Here is a 14387-nt window from a genome sequence, read left to right as displayed (position 1 = left end):
CAAAGCAGGTCCCTTCCTCCAAATGGAGGATGCCAGAGGGCCCTGCCATGGGGAAGGGCAGGAGTTGACAGCCTGTGGCCCTCAGAGTCCTTCCTTCTGCCTGGGGCATCGGGGGATCACCTTAATCTTCTCTCTTCTGCTCTCCAGTAACAGCATAAAGAAGACCCAGCCTCCCCTCCCCGTGTCGAAGATCGATGACCGGCTGGAGCAATACACACAGGCTATTGAGGTGGGCTGCTGTGTTGTGTCTGTCCCCACCCTCCAAGGAGCCCTCTTTGCCAGGTGTTGCTCTCCCACCATGCCTCTTAGTCTTACCATCTGGGAGGTGACAACTGAATCATCTCCCCTTGGATGGGAGCATCCCTTTCTCCTGTCTCTATCTCCCTCCACAGCATAAAGTAGGTTTCTTCAGTGAGCTCTCCAATCCTTGTTTCATCATGTTCCCTGCTTAAAGGGTGGGAGCATCCGGGAGGAGCTAGCAAGACCCTACAAGTCTCCTACAACCTCTTATCCCTGATGCCCTCCAATTATAGGGGAAAAGAAAGCACACACTCCCTGATGGTGATCTTTCTCTATTTATTTTCCAGACATCCACAAAGACTCCAAAACCTGTCCGACAGCCCTCTCTTGACCTTCCCACCACGAGCATGATGGTAGCCAGCACAAAAAGCCTCTGGGAGACTGGAGAGGTGGCAGCTCAGTCTGCTGTGAAGTCCCTACCCTGTAAGGTACGGCACTCACAGGACTTGCCTTGCTTGTGCAGGGGGAGAGGGGCTGGCCTCTGGGCACAATTCGCATTACATTTGCATTAGCCTGTTGGTACGGCTCATTGGTGGTGCCCACCAGCTCTAAAGGCGTCTATATCAGCGATCCAGTCTCCTTCACTAGGTTGCAAGGCCTTGTGACCTCAGAGCTGCCAGGGTCCCGAATCATTCCTTGGTGGTACAGCTAGGAAAGCCTCTGTGATGCTGGTGGAGGCTCTGCTTTGAAATGGGAATAAATTCAGCTGGTGTGGAAAATGTGTATATCTTCTGCAGGGGCTAGAACTGAGCTCCAGTTGTTCAGCACAAAGTTGGATTTAGTACTAAGGTGATAAATCTTGTAAAATTGGAAAATGCAGAGAGTATTGTGTATTACTCTCCTAATTTCACTTTCTGGTCATTGTGAGTGAGGCGGATTCTGTAATGGGTTGCAAATCTGTGTTTATGTGAGCAAAATTCCTTCCACATAAAAAAAAGCCTTGATGTTAACATGTCTTAAATAGTTAACGAACTTAAGAAAATAAACATCTGGATCTCTGATCCAAGTTCTTGTTGAAGAGAGTGAGAGAGGAAAACATAGGATGTACTGGGAATAGGAAGAAGTTTTCACAGTCATGGGTTTTAGCTGCAGCTGTCATAGGTCAGATGATGTGATATTATAAATAAAAAAAGGAGGTCAGATGTGTGGGTTTGAAAGGGACGTGAACAAAGGCATGTTCAGCAGCGTTAGCAGCGAACGGTAATGAGAACATCATCTTCTCAGGATATCGTGGCTGGAGACATCGTGAGTAAAAGAAGCCTTTGGGAACAGAAGGGCAATCCCAAACCCGAGACCAACATCAAGGTGAGTTAGTATCTGTGTGAGTGTGAAAGCACATGCTCTGCTGTGAAAAAGAGAAGAGCTTTGGCTGGGTTGGAAGTATTGAGAAGATGGTGATCACAGAATCACTACGGTTGGAAAAGACTTGTAAGATCATCAAGTCCAACCATCAACTAACACCACCATGCCCACTCAACCATGTCCCACAATGCCTCATCCACGCGTTCCTTGAACACCTAATGCTCTGTGATGTTCTGAAGGGACAAGGGCTGCCTGTATCTATCAATGCAATTGCATACCTAAGAGCTCTTCCTGACAGTGAGCTGCTATTGCTTCAGCCCTAGTGAAAATGGGGGCAAAAATTGTTTTATAACCAGTAGTACTGAAGGGTCTCTCGAATAGCATGTTGTTGGGAGCCTCAGCCTTCTAGGCTCAAATTGAACTGCAAATGTGAGCTACTTTGCTCTTGTTAATGCTTTTTAATCTCGAGAGTAACGAAAACATGCAAAATTAAGTGGAACTGAACCTAAGACAGTATCAACACTTGCAGATGGACCTGGGTTTTGTGCCTACTGGTATGTTTGTGGGAATGCCTATTAAAATGCAGCAAGTAGCTGCTGCTCGAACTGTCCAGGTTGGGAGAGGATGATCAAAGTATCTTGTCTGTTCCGGGGTCAGTACTGCTGCCAGTACGTGGTAAACAAAACTGGCTCTTGCCACGGGTGAAACCAACCCTGGCTTGGGGGTTCTGGGCTCTTAGATGAGCCCTCCCTCGCCATGCCTGGCATTGCATCTTCCTTTTCACTATTACACATCCTGCGCTTGCTGTGTTAACTTACGCTTATAGAAAGTGGTGGTTGGTCTGTGCAGAGTTCAGGCAGAAGGGGCAAGAGGGGAGTACAGGGTAGGCTGTGTCCAAGCCCTCTGGGATTACAGACAACTGTATCACGTGCTCCTCTGGCTTCAGTTATTTGATCTTGACTGCCTATTTGAGGGAGAAAAATGCTGACTTTGGCTCTTCCTTTCTCTCCTGTTCAGTCCACTCCTGGCAAAAAGTATAAATTCGTTGCAACAGGCCATGGCCAGTACAAGAAGGTGTTGATAGATGATGCTGCAGAGCAATAGCGTGCCTGGAGAACTCATTAACCAGGTAGGTGGGGTGTGACCTTGTGCTGTGTAACAAACTCCTGGTGCTGTTCTGGCAGGACGTTGGGCTTTTTTCTGCCAGCTACACTTTGGGTGAATTGGAAGGTACTGTATGATAACAGCTGGAGCCTTGCTTCTGGGCGAACGCCTGACTTTCTGAGCTGGAAGGGAGCAGGTACACAGTACGGGTTTGTTTTGGTCTCTGACTTTCTGATGCTGCTAGGAAGCTGGATGCCTATGCTAGCTTAATCTGCAGAGTAAGTCCCTTAGCTGCTGCTCTGTGGGTGAAGATGCATTTTCCTTTCATAGTTCAAAGGAACAGTCTCTATCTGCTGTTTTTTCTTATCCTGTGTTATGTTGCAAGGAGAAGCAGATAGCTGGAGGTCATTCTGGCTGAGCATGGGGGCTGATGTAGTCCAGAAATTCAGATGCTTCTGTGGTCTAATACCCAGATTTACTGAGTTAATCAGGGGAAAAACTTTTAATGATATCAGTAACCTCTTGGAACCAGCCCATAATAGGGTTGTAGGTGGGTAGGACATGAACATCCGCTGTGCTGGGTAGACCAACAGAGCAGAAAGGACCGTCCTCCGACTTGCAGGAAGGGGGAAGGCAGAGCTGGGTTGCTGTCTCTGTGCCCTCTTGAAACAGTCTTTGGATCTCATGCTCATATTGTGTTTATGTTAATGGATACCCTGGTGTTATCTTGAGTGGATGATAGTAGAGGGTTGTGGCAATAAGGAGGAATGGCGTAGAGGGAGGTGATAACTGGTTGGATCCAACCAGGCAGCATCTGGCACAGTGAGAGGAGAGGAAGTTGTTGGGGGTGAAAACAAGCTCATTCTCTTTTTTTTTTCCTACTATAAAAAAGAAGCTTTATTTCATAGCCAAGCTTACAAATAGCTCTGTCTGCTACAAAACACCTTTTGTTTCTGAATTCTTCCGGGGACTGTGTTCCTTCTTTTTTTTTTTTTTTTTGCCTCAAGGAGATGGCTTCTGAGTGCAGCATATTGTTTTGTTTGGGGTTGTTTTTTTTTCCTTTTGTGGTGCCCATTTAGAAGAGAAGCTCTCTTGAATGCCACTTTGAGATGGGCAGCAGTACAAACCCAAGCCTGCCCAAAGCTATCTTTTTAGATGTAAAGAAGGAGGAGCCCACAGAACTTTTATCCTCAACTTGCTTCTCTGCCTGTGGCTTTCAGAAACCTATTTTAAGGTCTCCTCTTTGATCAGTCATCTTCTTTTTCTTGAAGTCTCTTTCGGTGCACCAGGTGGGATCCTACTGAGCTTTAATTCTTTATAGCAAACAGGTTTTGCTAGGCTGTCAGCAGGTTTTATTTGTCCTACCTGAGCTTCTGCAAGCAGCTCAAAGGAAAGTGCCCTCAGCTCTGGTCTTTTTCCAGTATCCTTTCTTGAAAGGCCAGTGACTGTCACGGGATGCCCTCTAGGATCCACCCAGTACTCCAAACAGCCGTGGCACAACACTGTTGCCCTATGGGCTCATTCACAAGGAAAGGGTTTTTTGACCGTGAATAGCAAGATGACTGCAATAGCTGAAGGATCCTAGATTGTTTCTCTTCTTGGGTTTTTAGCTGGCTGTTTTGTGTGCTGTGAGGTCCCAGCTTCTCTCCACCCTCCTGAACTATGTTCATTCTTTTTCCCTACTGCCAGATCCCTTTGTGGTTCCCTTTTTGCTCCCAAACCCTTCTGGCTCACCCCCGTGTCTCTCACTCAACACCATATCATCAGCTTTCTAGGTACTTAAGCACAGGTACAGTTTTTCCTCCTCCCCTCCCTTCCTGAGCTGCAGGACCCCTGAGCAGGCTGTGAAGCAAGAGGTTTTCTCTAAGTGGCAATTTGGGCTCATACCAATTGCCTGAGGCTGTTTCTCGTAGAAAACCAACCAAATTCTGTGCCCAGCGGCGTTCCCCTTCTCTTGCTTGGCAGGGCAGCTCAGGCCAGGTCATGCTGCGATGGCTCCCAGTGCAGAGCCGCTGGTGGAAATCCGTTGCCTCTGCGATGCTCTCGTGCCAGGGTCTGTCTCTGCAGGACTCGCCATGCCTGCTGTATGCTTCTGCCCTTCACTCTTGGGGCAAAAGGGCTGATCTTTTGCCAGATCTGCCTTCCTCTGCTTCCTGCAGCAGGAACCGTTCTCCCCACCAGCCACTTTCCATCCTCCATCCCTGTACAGTGCGGCTGGGTTGTCGACGCAGCCTGGTAGGAAGCCCAGCAGACACAAAACATAAGCCTTACGTGAGAGTCGCTAGTTTGTTCTGGGTGGTCATCCTCACTGCAGGACAAAGTGGATTAAAGCACAATTGCTTCTGAAACCATCTTCTCTGGCCAGATTAATTTAGTCTCCCAAGTGTAATCAATATTTGCCATTCCGCTTCGTGCTAATGCTGTGGATCTTGTGAATGCCGACTCTTGTGCATAGGCATCCATCTAGCTGTACTACAGTAAGGTGCCATTTTATTGCTGTGTGCTAAGGTCGTCCTTATCTGCATTAGGCATTCTACGTGTTTTATGCTGCGCTCTTTTTGATTTTATGTTGCTGTGTGGCTCTTTCTCTATAGCCTTCTCTTGCAGCATGTTGAATTATCCTGCAAAGGCTTACTTGGGATCCACTCGTGATTACTGTTGCATTTTCAGCCTACCTCTTTTCAGCTTTTTCTTGGAAAACTGGGGGGTTGGAGAAATCCAAACTTTAGATACCTGGGTTGTTATTCTCATTTTTTTTTTCCCCCCTTGGAATAGGGAAAGGGTTACAAACCAGAGAGGATAAGACCAGCAAAGTGAAAAACTCGAATGAAGGTTTGATAACTGAGGTCATCTTATAGCATGATCGCAAAATTGGAAGGTTTCAAAAAAGCAAAAGGGGCTCTTGGTTTTGTTTCTAAGTCTGTTCACAGTTTGGCTTGGGGAAATTTTGGTCAGGTCCATATCCTCTGCACACGAGGAGAATGTGAAGAGCTGTATATCGAGTTTCCTATTTGGACTAAACATAGCAATCCTGTATTAGCTGTGTAGGAACATCCCACCATATGACAAAGTCCCTTGTGAAACAGAAATAGCTGATCTCCAGCTTTCAGGCTCATAAGCCTGCTAGCAATGGAGATGCAAAAGGTGACTGTGATGTTGGTAAGCACGGTTGTCTCTCTGGATGGACAGAGTTGGGGGTTTTGTTTTAAATACCCTTTTTTCAGGACATCGGGCACCAGTAGGTATGCAACTATCATGATGTTCCCCTTGAAAACGAGTCTATGTGTGGTTAGCAGAAAACCTCAGAAAACAGTGCCTTGTTAAATAGAGTTGGATACCCACATGCTGAAGCAGGCTCTTCTTGGTTATTGTGAAAACACTAACCCCCAGCTATACTTGAAGCATGGTAAAATACGTAACGGAACTTGATTACTGCAACCAAGTTAGTCTTCTGTGCACTACGATTTAGTAGACTGACCTAGGAGGACATCAAATGATGTCCTTTTTTTTTTGTTTTTTAGGCAGAGGAACTGCTATGTGAGAGGAGGATGGATATCTTATGCTGTCCCTTGTCTGTGTCTTGGGTGAAAGGATGAGTTTCCACCTTGTTCTCAGTGAAGGTGTAGGATGCCCTCCACAGCACTTTCAGTGGAGAAGCGAAAGAGATGATGTGTACCTTCTTTGAGTTCAGTTCTTAAGACTCCCAGGAGATGCGGAGCAACCCAGATTCCTTCACATTGTCTCATCTACAACTGCTTCTGTTCCTAGGATTTATCTTGTTCTTAAATAAACACAGCAAAGTAAATTCAGATTCCATCACCCTCCTCTAAACTGGGCTTTTTCTACAGGCATTTGTCCTCCTCACTGTGTGCCTCCCCTCTCTTCCCCGTGTTACTGCATACAGGGCTTATTGTTGGCTCTTTTTAAAACAAGTTCATGTTTGTTTTCCTGGCTCATGACCTGTGGATGTGGTATGTTATGCGTTTAAGCTTATACACATATGGAGAGTAACCTTTAAAGCCACAGTGTGAGGCTGCTGGCTTGGAGGGGTTTTATTTAATTTTATTTTTTCCTTAGACTTGGCTCTGTTGGGCAGTAAACGTAGTCATAGGTGCTCTCTTTCTTGGTGCCCTGTAGGAACCTCCAGTCATGTGGGCCTGGTAGAGCAGCCTGGCTTCAGTTGACTGACCATCCTGATGCCGTTCTGTTAAAGCTCTTGGTGTGCTCCTCAGCCGCTTTGGGTTTAAACCGGCTCACCTCGAACGCGGTGGTGATCTTTGTCATGGGTTTGGCAGCCAGTTCCTTCAGTTTCCGGGCGTCAAAGCGTGGCTTATGTAGAAGGATGGGTAAGCGGCGGGGAAGAAAGCAGCTTTCTTCCTTCCGCAGCTTCTTCTCTTCTGCTTGCTGCTTCTTCTCCTTGTTGACTGTCATCTGGTATAAAATAGCATCCCACATCCTTGTGGCCCTTGATTTAAACAGCCTGTGGTCTTGACCGATGATTGCTTGAGAGCTGTCCTTCTCCTTGCTCCTTTCCTCCTGTTCCAGCTTTTCTGGCTCAGGCTCTGGGAAGTTGGATGCTTCTGGCTGCACCATCAAGTGCTTCCTAAGGCGATGCCAGCCACTGGCATTGGCTCCAGGAGATCTTGCTGCTTCTACTGATGATAGTGCTGGCTCAGCTTTGAGGGGAGGGCTGGTGTTTGCTAAGCTGGGGGTCAGCTGAGGTTGAATGACATGTTCTGCCTTGGTGTCTGTGGAGCTGGCCCCGGTACTGTCAGCTTGTGCTGGGGTTGCTGTCTCCAGGTTTGCTTGCCTCCAGGGAGTGCTGGGTGTCGATGGTTTTAGGATGTCACCATCTTGCTTGGGTAATTCAGGAGCTCTCTCTGATCCAGGTATTTTGGTGTCACTTCCATGCGTTGTAGGCTTATCGGTGTGGGCATCGGAGGTGCTGGGCTTGGGTGAAGGGGCCTTGATGGACTCTTCAGTAGGAGCAGTCTTGGCAGCTTGATTAGGAGGCTCTGCCTGTGCATCAGAAAGGAGAGGAGGCTCCAGTGCAGGAGCTGTGGCCTTGCTGTCATCAAGCAGGGCGGATATCTGTCCCGGAGATGGTTCAGAGCAGCTTGGTTCAGGTGCCGGAGAAGAAAGCCTTTCGTCTTCATGGCTGATGGTTCCTTGGGTCTGATTTGATGTGGGCGTCTTAGCCCTGGGTGGCTTGACACTGTGGAAATAAGTGTGGACCTTGGTGACATAGGTAACCTCTGGTGCCCTTTCTTTACTGGGTGTACTGGAAGGAGGAGGCTGGGAGAAAACAGAAATCGAAGGGTTGCGTGGAGAGGCAAGGTGGGTGTCTGTGCCTTCAGGCTGCTGTGGAGTCTCAGGAGCTCCTGGCTTGTGTAGAAGGGGCATAGCTGAGGAGGTCGTGAGCGTGAGGTGTTCGGCAATGCGCCTCTGCTCAGTGACCTTCAGCGTGAAAGGCTTGCTCTTATAGAAAGGGGAGGGGACGCGGTGGGTGATGGGCTTGACGGAGAGGTGGGTCTGGAGGCTGGCAGAGGGGGTTGCTGTGGTTTTGGGGGTCTCTGCTGGGGGAGCACTCTCATTGTGCTCTAGGTCGGAGCTGGCCTCGTTCACGGGTGAGAGGCTGGACCGAAAAGACTTGGCTTGCTCCAAAGCTAGGACAGTGTTCTTCTTGGCTGCCTTCTTCAGCAGCCGCTGGAGCCGCAGGTTGTCCTTCCCGGGCTTTGGTAGGGTGGGAGGGGGAGAAAGGTGGTGGCGGATGGGGGCAGGTTGGATGGAGGATGATACAGTTATCAGCATTGTTGTCTCCTGGAAGAAAACACAAAGCTTGGAGTTGGTGTGGGCTTAGCCCTGGGCTAGACTATGACGTAGTCATACATAAGAGCTCCTCTTCCTCTCTCCAAAAGCTATGAGTATGGAGTCAGTGTTGTGGGAGAAGAGCATCAGACTTGGTTTCCTTAGTCCCCCAAAGTAGCCTCAGCCAGTCTTGAGGATGGTGTGGCAGGGCAAGAGATGTGCTGGTGGGAACCTGGAGCGCTCCCGCTCCTGGCGTTAGCGCAAAATCCAGTGAGAGCTCCTTGGGACCCCAGACGTTTGTGTCTTGGCAAGTCCTAACAGGATTTGGAACAAAACGTCAAGAGAAACAGAGCAGGTCTGAAATTTTGAAGCTTTGAAACATTCTCCAGAGGCACAAGTCAGGAATGTTTCACGGCTTTCCAAATTCCAGTTATTAATACTCCGATATAATGTTATGTACAACAGAACAGCCATAAACTACATGTGTCATTTGAGTCAAAGTCAATACTGGCCTTGATTGATTTCAGCTGGCAGAAAGACATCCCTGTGAAACACAGGACTTAAAGCTGTGTTTATCTGTTGAGAAAGTGCTTTGTCACAACACTAACTCCATGCTTGCCGCATTAAGCACAGTGGTGACCGTCTCTTTCTGCATTGAATTTAAGATAAAATCTAGTTTTCTCTTTCCCGTGGGGAGCATTGCTGCTGTCCTCCCTGTATCACCCATTCTTCAGTGAAACAGAAAGGGGTTGTGGTCCAAGTTGGGTCTTATCCCCAATGGCAGTTGCCACTGGACCCCCTTTGGCCAACACTGTGCTGCCCCTGGGGGGATGCACGGCTGCTTTTCCAGCTCTCTGTTGCTAACTCACCACCATCTCCTCTTCTTTCTGGTGAGCACCGGTCAGATTTCCTGCACAGTGGAGCTAAGGGTCTGTATTGGGGATAGAAAGATAAAACTACTCTCGGTTCTTCTCTCTCTCTTCCTGACCAAGGCTGGGGAACGCCACACACTCAGCCTCTGATCTGCAGTGACTCTTTGGCAGCCCCCAGAAAGAAATCTGACTCTGTCCTGGCTCTTACTTAGCACAGTTGCTGAGTTTTGCTATGAAATGAAGCATAAATTGCTGAGCCCCTTAATCCCTGGTGCTGGATGTGACTGAGCATTCTGAAATGAGGAAGAGGAGGTGGGGTGATGTAAGGATTGCCCAGAGGGACTATTGCCTGTGCTCTGCTCAGCTCCTGGTGGCTCCCAACCCGCTCTGGTTAGTGTGGGTGTGTAGCATGATACCTACTGTGTGGGAAAATTATCCCGAATAAAACTCTCCAAAAGCGCAGAACAGCTATTTGCGCTTGAGTGCCCAGTGTTGCCTTTGGGCTTGCGGTGCTGCTGTCAGCACCGGGCTGGGAAGCTGATGTGTACCAAGCAAGCAGGTGGGGTATTTGCCAAAACTGGTTGTGGATGGCGAAAAGAAGGATGACTCTAAAAAAAAAAAAAAAAAAAAAAAGGCAGCAGCAAATGAAAGTGCCGGCATGTGGGGCACAAAGCCTTCGAGGTCCAGCCCTCACCACAGTGGACGAGCTCTCCTCCAGAGCAGAGGCTGTGGTGGGCAGGGGTCTGGGCAGTGTCTAGCGAGTGGTATACTGCTCCCGACTGATGCATTTATTTCGGCTGCAGGCATGAGAAAGCTCCCACTGTTTTGGCGAGGGGCTCGGAGGGGATTTATGCCAGCTGGGGGTGACAACTGTTGGGCATTCCCAGTGGCTTATCAGCTTCATGCCTTAGGCACAAGGCTGGGATTAGGACTTGCTCTATTCCAAGAGCTACTCTTAGAAACAAGTCTGCACCAGCCCAAAAAAAGGCTGAGACCCCACTCCATCACATACCTGCTCTCTTCCCCAGCCCTGTGGATATTCTAGATTCTTCTGAGTCAGAAAGCCAAAATGCCTCAGTTGGAGAGGTGCAGGCTTGCTCTTGTGCAACACTACTCTGGTTCTGTTTGTATAGGAATTGGTAATTGCTTGGGTGATTTTTATCTGCCGCAAGGTGAGCTAGTGCGTACATCTGATGTTAGGATTGATGGCGGAATGATTTAATCTGCTCCTGTTTAATGTGGTCCCGTGGACAGCCTGTACTACAAGATGTCTTGCAGCAGAGTCTAGCAGCGCTGGTAAACCAGAATTATAAGGCTGACCTGCTTCAGGTTTGTTGTGTTGGGAATACTAAAGAGGCAGGGCAGTGAACTTCCCAATTACTGATCAGCTCTTTGAGTGTTTTCCTTGTCCTACGGACTGCTGCACTCCAGAAAAAATGCAGCTTCCCATATGGGTTAGACCAGGGTCTTGCCTGGGATTTGCTGCAAACTGTCAGATGCTGCTGAGGAGGGCATGGGTGTTCTTGGAGTGGGAAGTTTAGATATAATCTGCATGCACCAGGAAAACTTTCCCTCTAACCTCCAGATTTGTGGTCTCTTACAGTAGTCTGTGCTCTTAGAATCACTCTTGCTCCTGTCTCAGCATCCCATCTGACTTGAAACCTGCTGTGCGTCTTGGAGACCTTGTGGGTGGTAACTTCCATGGCATGTGACTGTGCTGGAGTCTGTGTGTTTGACTAGCGAGGCAGAGAGATGCTAAGAGACAGCAAAAGGAAATCAGCTCTTAATTTATTTGCCTTCCCTGTCATGCTTAGATTTGTCTGAGTCTCCTTCAGAGCTTTGTGTGCTCAGCAGAAATTCTGCAACAAGCAAGATTTATAAGCGTCTGTCCCCTTGCTGTGTAATGAAGCAAAAGCAAAGGGACTTGCTTTATTGCCAGTGGAAAGACCAGAGCTGAAAACCCAGGGACAACAGGGAAAATACTGCCCGAGAAACTTGGGTGGGTTTGTGATAAGCGAGAAGGAAATTGAGCTTGAATCTGAATCAAGAGGCTTTCAAAGGGTTAAGTTTCCCTGCTGCTGGCTGGGTGCCTGTGGGTGGAGGGGAGGTCACCCACTCTTGGACCCCAACTGTTCTCCTGGACTCCACTCCATCTGCGATCCACCCCAAAGTGGGAATGGTGGGGAGAGTGTTGGCATGGAGGAGTCATTTATCACGCGATGGAAAAGTCATTTGCGTGCTGGAGCCCCTCGGCTGCACCAGCTGTCGCACGGAGCAGATCGAGAGCTGCAGGAACACGATACTGCTGCAGATGGTCCCAAGCGGAGAGCTGCGGCTGCCGGGGGCTGTAGGAACACACTCTCTGCTTTAGTAGCTTTCTCAGGCTTGAAGGAAACCTGCTAATCTCCTCCTTCTCGGGAGGAGACGGCTGGGCAGGAGCACATCCTTCCCTCTGCCTGGGCAGTCGTGACCTCTGCCGGGCGCGCAGCCCTTGGCATCTGCTCTGCCATGGGCACGTAGCACGGCTGGCTGTTCTGCAGTGCCAAAGCTTATGGGCTGATTCACGGGACTTTGCGGAAATAGGTGGGAGAAAGCCACCTGTACTTGCTAGACAAGATGCAGCCCCTGTATAGCCCAGGGTATCGCTCAGGGCAGGCCAAATGGTATGCATAAACTTGTTGTTTTTCTTGTTTTGCAGCTGAGCTTGGTCCTGGCTCGATGCAACCCTCAATGCCACTATTTCCTCTGCTCCACAGAAGATAATTGAAGGATATTTCTCTTCTCCTGCGTGATGTCAGTCTGCTTTTGTACAGCCTGACTCCTCTCGGGGTGTGAGCAATACCCCACGCTGCCTCCGGTTGGATGAAAGGAACTGGATCAGCTGGCAAAACCCATTCCTGTTTTAATCTTCTACGTGACTCTTTGGCTTTTTTTTTTTAATCTGGCTCTGTTCCCTCTCTTCTTTCTCAAGTGTTGGAAGAGATGGATCTGCTGCCCTGCGGAGCTGGCAGGGCTTTTGCTACATGATGAAGAATTTCTACTTTTGTGGCTCCTGGTGGGTGGGTGGTGGGAGAGAGGGAGCTCAACAGAAACCTGGTAAAAGAATCAGTGTTTGAAAGGAGGGCAATGGGCAGATCCTGAGTGTGAGGGGACTGCAAGGACTGCTTGTCACCCTGTTGGTGCCAGCTGTGTGGGTAAGGTCTTCCCCTGTTTACAACACAGCCTTTGTCCCTCTACAACATCTGCTTTGAGGGACTTCCATCTACCCGTCTCTCTGTGTACATCAAATGACATTCAGCTTAGTCCTGTTTTTTCTTTTGTTCCCAGATCATCCTTTAATCACAGTTACGTACCCATGCCAAAATGTTCCTGACACTCTTCTGTCTTGACAGTGGCAATAGCAGCTTAATTTCAAATAGCTGCTGCCTTCACCTCCCTGTCTAACATGGGTTGGAGGTCTCCTTTCCCAGGCAAGGAGTGCTGATCACTGGTATTATCTCCTCTCTCTGGGCAAGGGATTTGCTTGTTCTCTAACCTGTGGGCTCCATTGCCAGTAACTGAAACACTCCTTCTGAATGTCAGGGGGGGTGGGCATGTCGATAACCTGCCTGCTATGCTCCTGGAGGTGGACAAGATATCTGGGAAATGGCTGCTTCTCTTGTGCTGGAAGCTGCCTCGGTGAAAAGGCATCTTAGTGATGGGGATGATTCCCCCTTCTTTGGGGAGGTCAGGGCTTGCTGTGAACATGGGGAAACTGAGCCCCTAAAGAGTAGCACTCTGGCCTTGGGCCCGAGGTCTGTAAATCAGCTCCCAGGGCTGTTCCTGAGCTCTCCCATGTCTTCGTACCTCATGGTGTTAGCATGTCCCCCATCCTGTCTTTAAAGTCTTATTCCTGCCCTTTTCCCATGTCAACATAATTTTGCAACTTGTTTCTGCCCTCCTGGAGAGAGGGCAGCTTCTCTCTCCTCCTGCATCAGTTTGCTTTCTGCTTAACTTTACTGCGTGTCCTGGATTTTTTTTTGTAAGCATTTAATAAAATTTGAGGAAGACGTAACAATGGCAACTCTGAGGATTTTGTTGATGTAGGAATTCTTGCAGCAAAGCGCTTTTCCGAGACCTTGCAACTCTCCGCTTGAGCAGAAAGTGGAGGAGAAGAAACATCAGCCTGAAAAAGGAGCTTGATGTATGCAGGAAAGGGGCTTTCTGTGTGCCTGCCCCATTTAGGAGATCCTTGTCATCTTGCTGTGTTCTTCATTGTTATTGGGGCTAATGGACTGTAAAATGGGAATGAGCAGTGTTTGGGTGAGAGATGGAGCAGCATGCAGAAGACTTCCCATGGAGTCATCAGCTAGGAGAAGCAGAGAGCTTGGCTCTCCAACCAATAGACCTGAGCAGTGTCACAGGCTTCAACCAAAATCACTGGTGGCCAACTATGAAAAGAAGTCTTCTGTAGGCTGCTAATACAGCTGAGATGAGGTTAATAGAGCTGTCTGTACAGGACCCCAGCACTCTAATGAGTTGACTACCCTATCTGGAACCATCTAATGAAAAACCTTTTTATGGAGATGACCTTCCAAGTAATAACACTTAGGTGTTCAAGGAATGTGTGGACGAGGCATTGTGGGACATGGTTTAATGGGCACGGTGGTGTTGGTTGATGGTTGGACTTGATGGTCTTACAGGTTTTTTCCAGCCTTAGTGATTCTGTGATTCTATGGTGTAGAGGCAAATAGTTTGTGCTATCCTTACCTACACTTGCCTAAAGTGTTAAGAACTGGAGAGTTCTCAGATATTACTTCTTGCTGTCATCTTTCTGCTTATTGGTACCCTTGTCCTCTCCATCCTCTGCTTCAGCTCCTCCTGGAGGTGGGAATTCAAGGAGTTTGTGTTCCTCAGCCCTGAGGAACGTGGACACCATCTGGTCCCATCTTCCTTCAGCCCTTCTTCTGCCAAGCTGGGATTCTTCAAGTGAGGCCAGAGCAATAGCAATGGGGTGTATAG

The 14387-nt window shown here is 48.6% G+C and overlaps 1 protein-coding gene across 2 annotated transcripts in view; it reads left to right on the top strand.

Annotated features, from left to right (window-relative positions):
* The window catches only part of LSP1 (lymphocyte specific protein 1), a 51691-nt gene extending 38162 nt beyond the window's left edge, over positions 1-13529 (top strand). For both annotated transcript variants that reach the window (XM_059825820.1, XM_059825821.1), the window contains exons 7-11: positions 148-229; positions 588-728; positions 1525-1605; positions 2620-2731; positions 12085-13529. In XM_059825820.1, coding sequence (XP_059681803.1) covers positions 148-229; positions 588-728; positions 1525-1605; positions 2620-2706 — 391 coding nt within the window. In that variant the 3' untranslated portion in view covers positions 2707-2731; positions 12085-13529. The remainder of the gene's footprint in view (positions 1-147; positions 230-587; positions 729-1524; positions 1606-2619; positions 2732-12084) is intronic.
* Positions 13530-14387: the final 858 nt, after the last annotated feature.

Source organism: Gavia stellata, chromosome 17 (assembly GCF_030936135.1).
Source record: "Gavia stellata isolate bGavSte3 chromosome 17, bGavSte3.hap2, whole genome shotgun sequence".
NCBI classification, from domain to species: Eukaryota; Metazoa; Chordata; class Aves; order Gaviiformes; family Gaviidae; genus Gavia; species Gavia stellata.
This window is presented reverse-complemented; position numbering and strand designations above follow the sequence as displayed.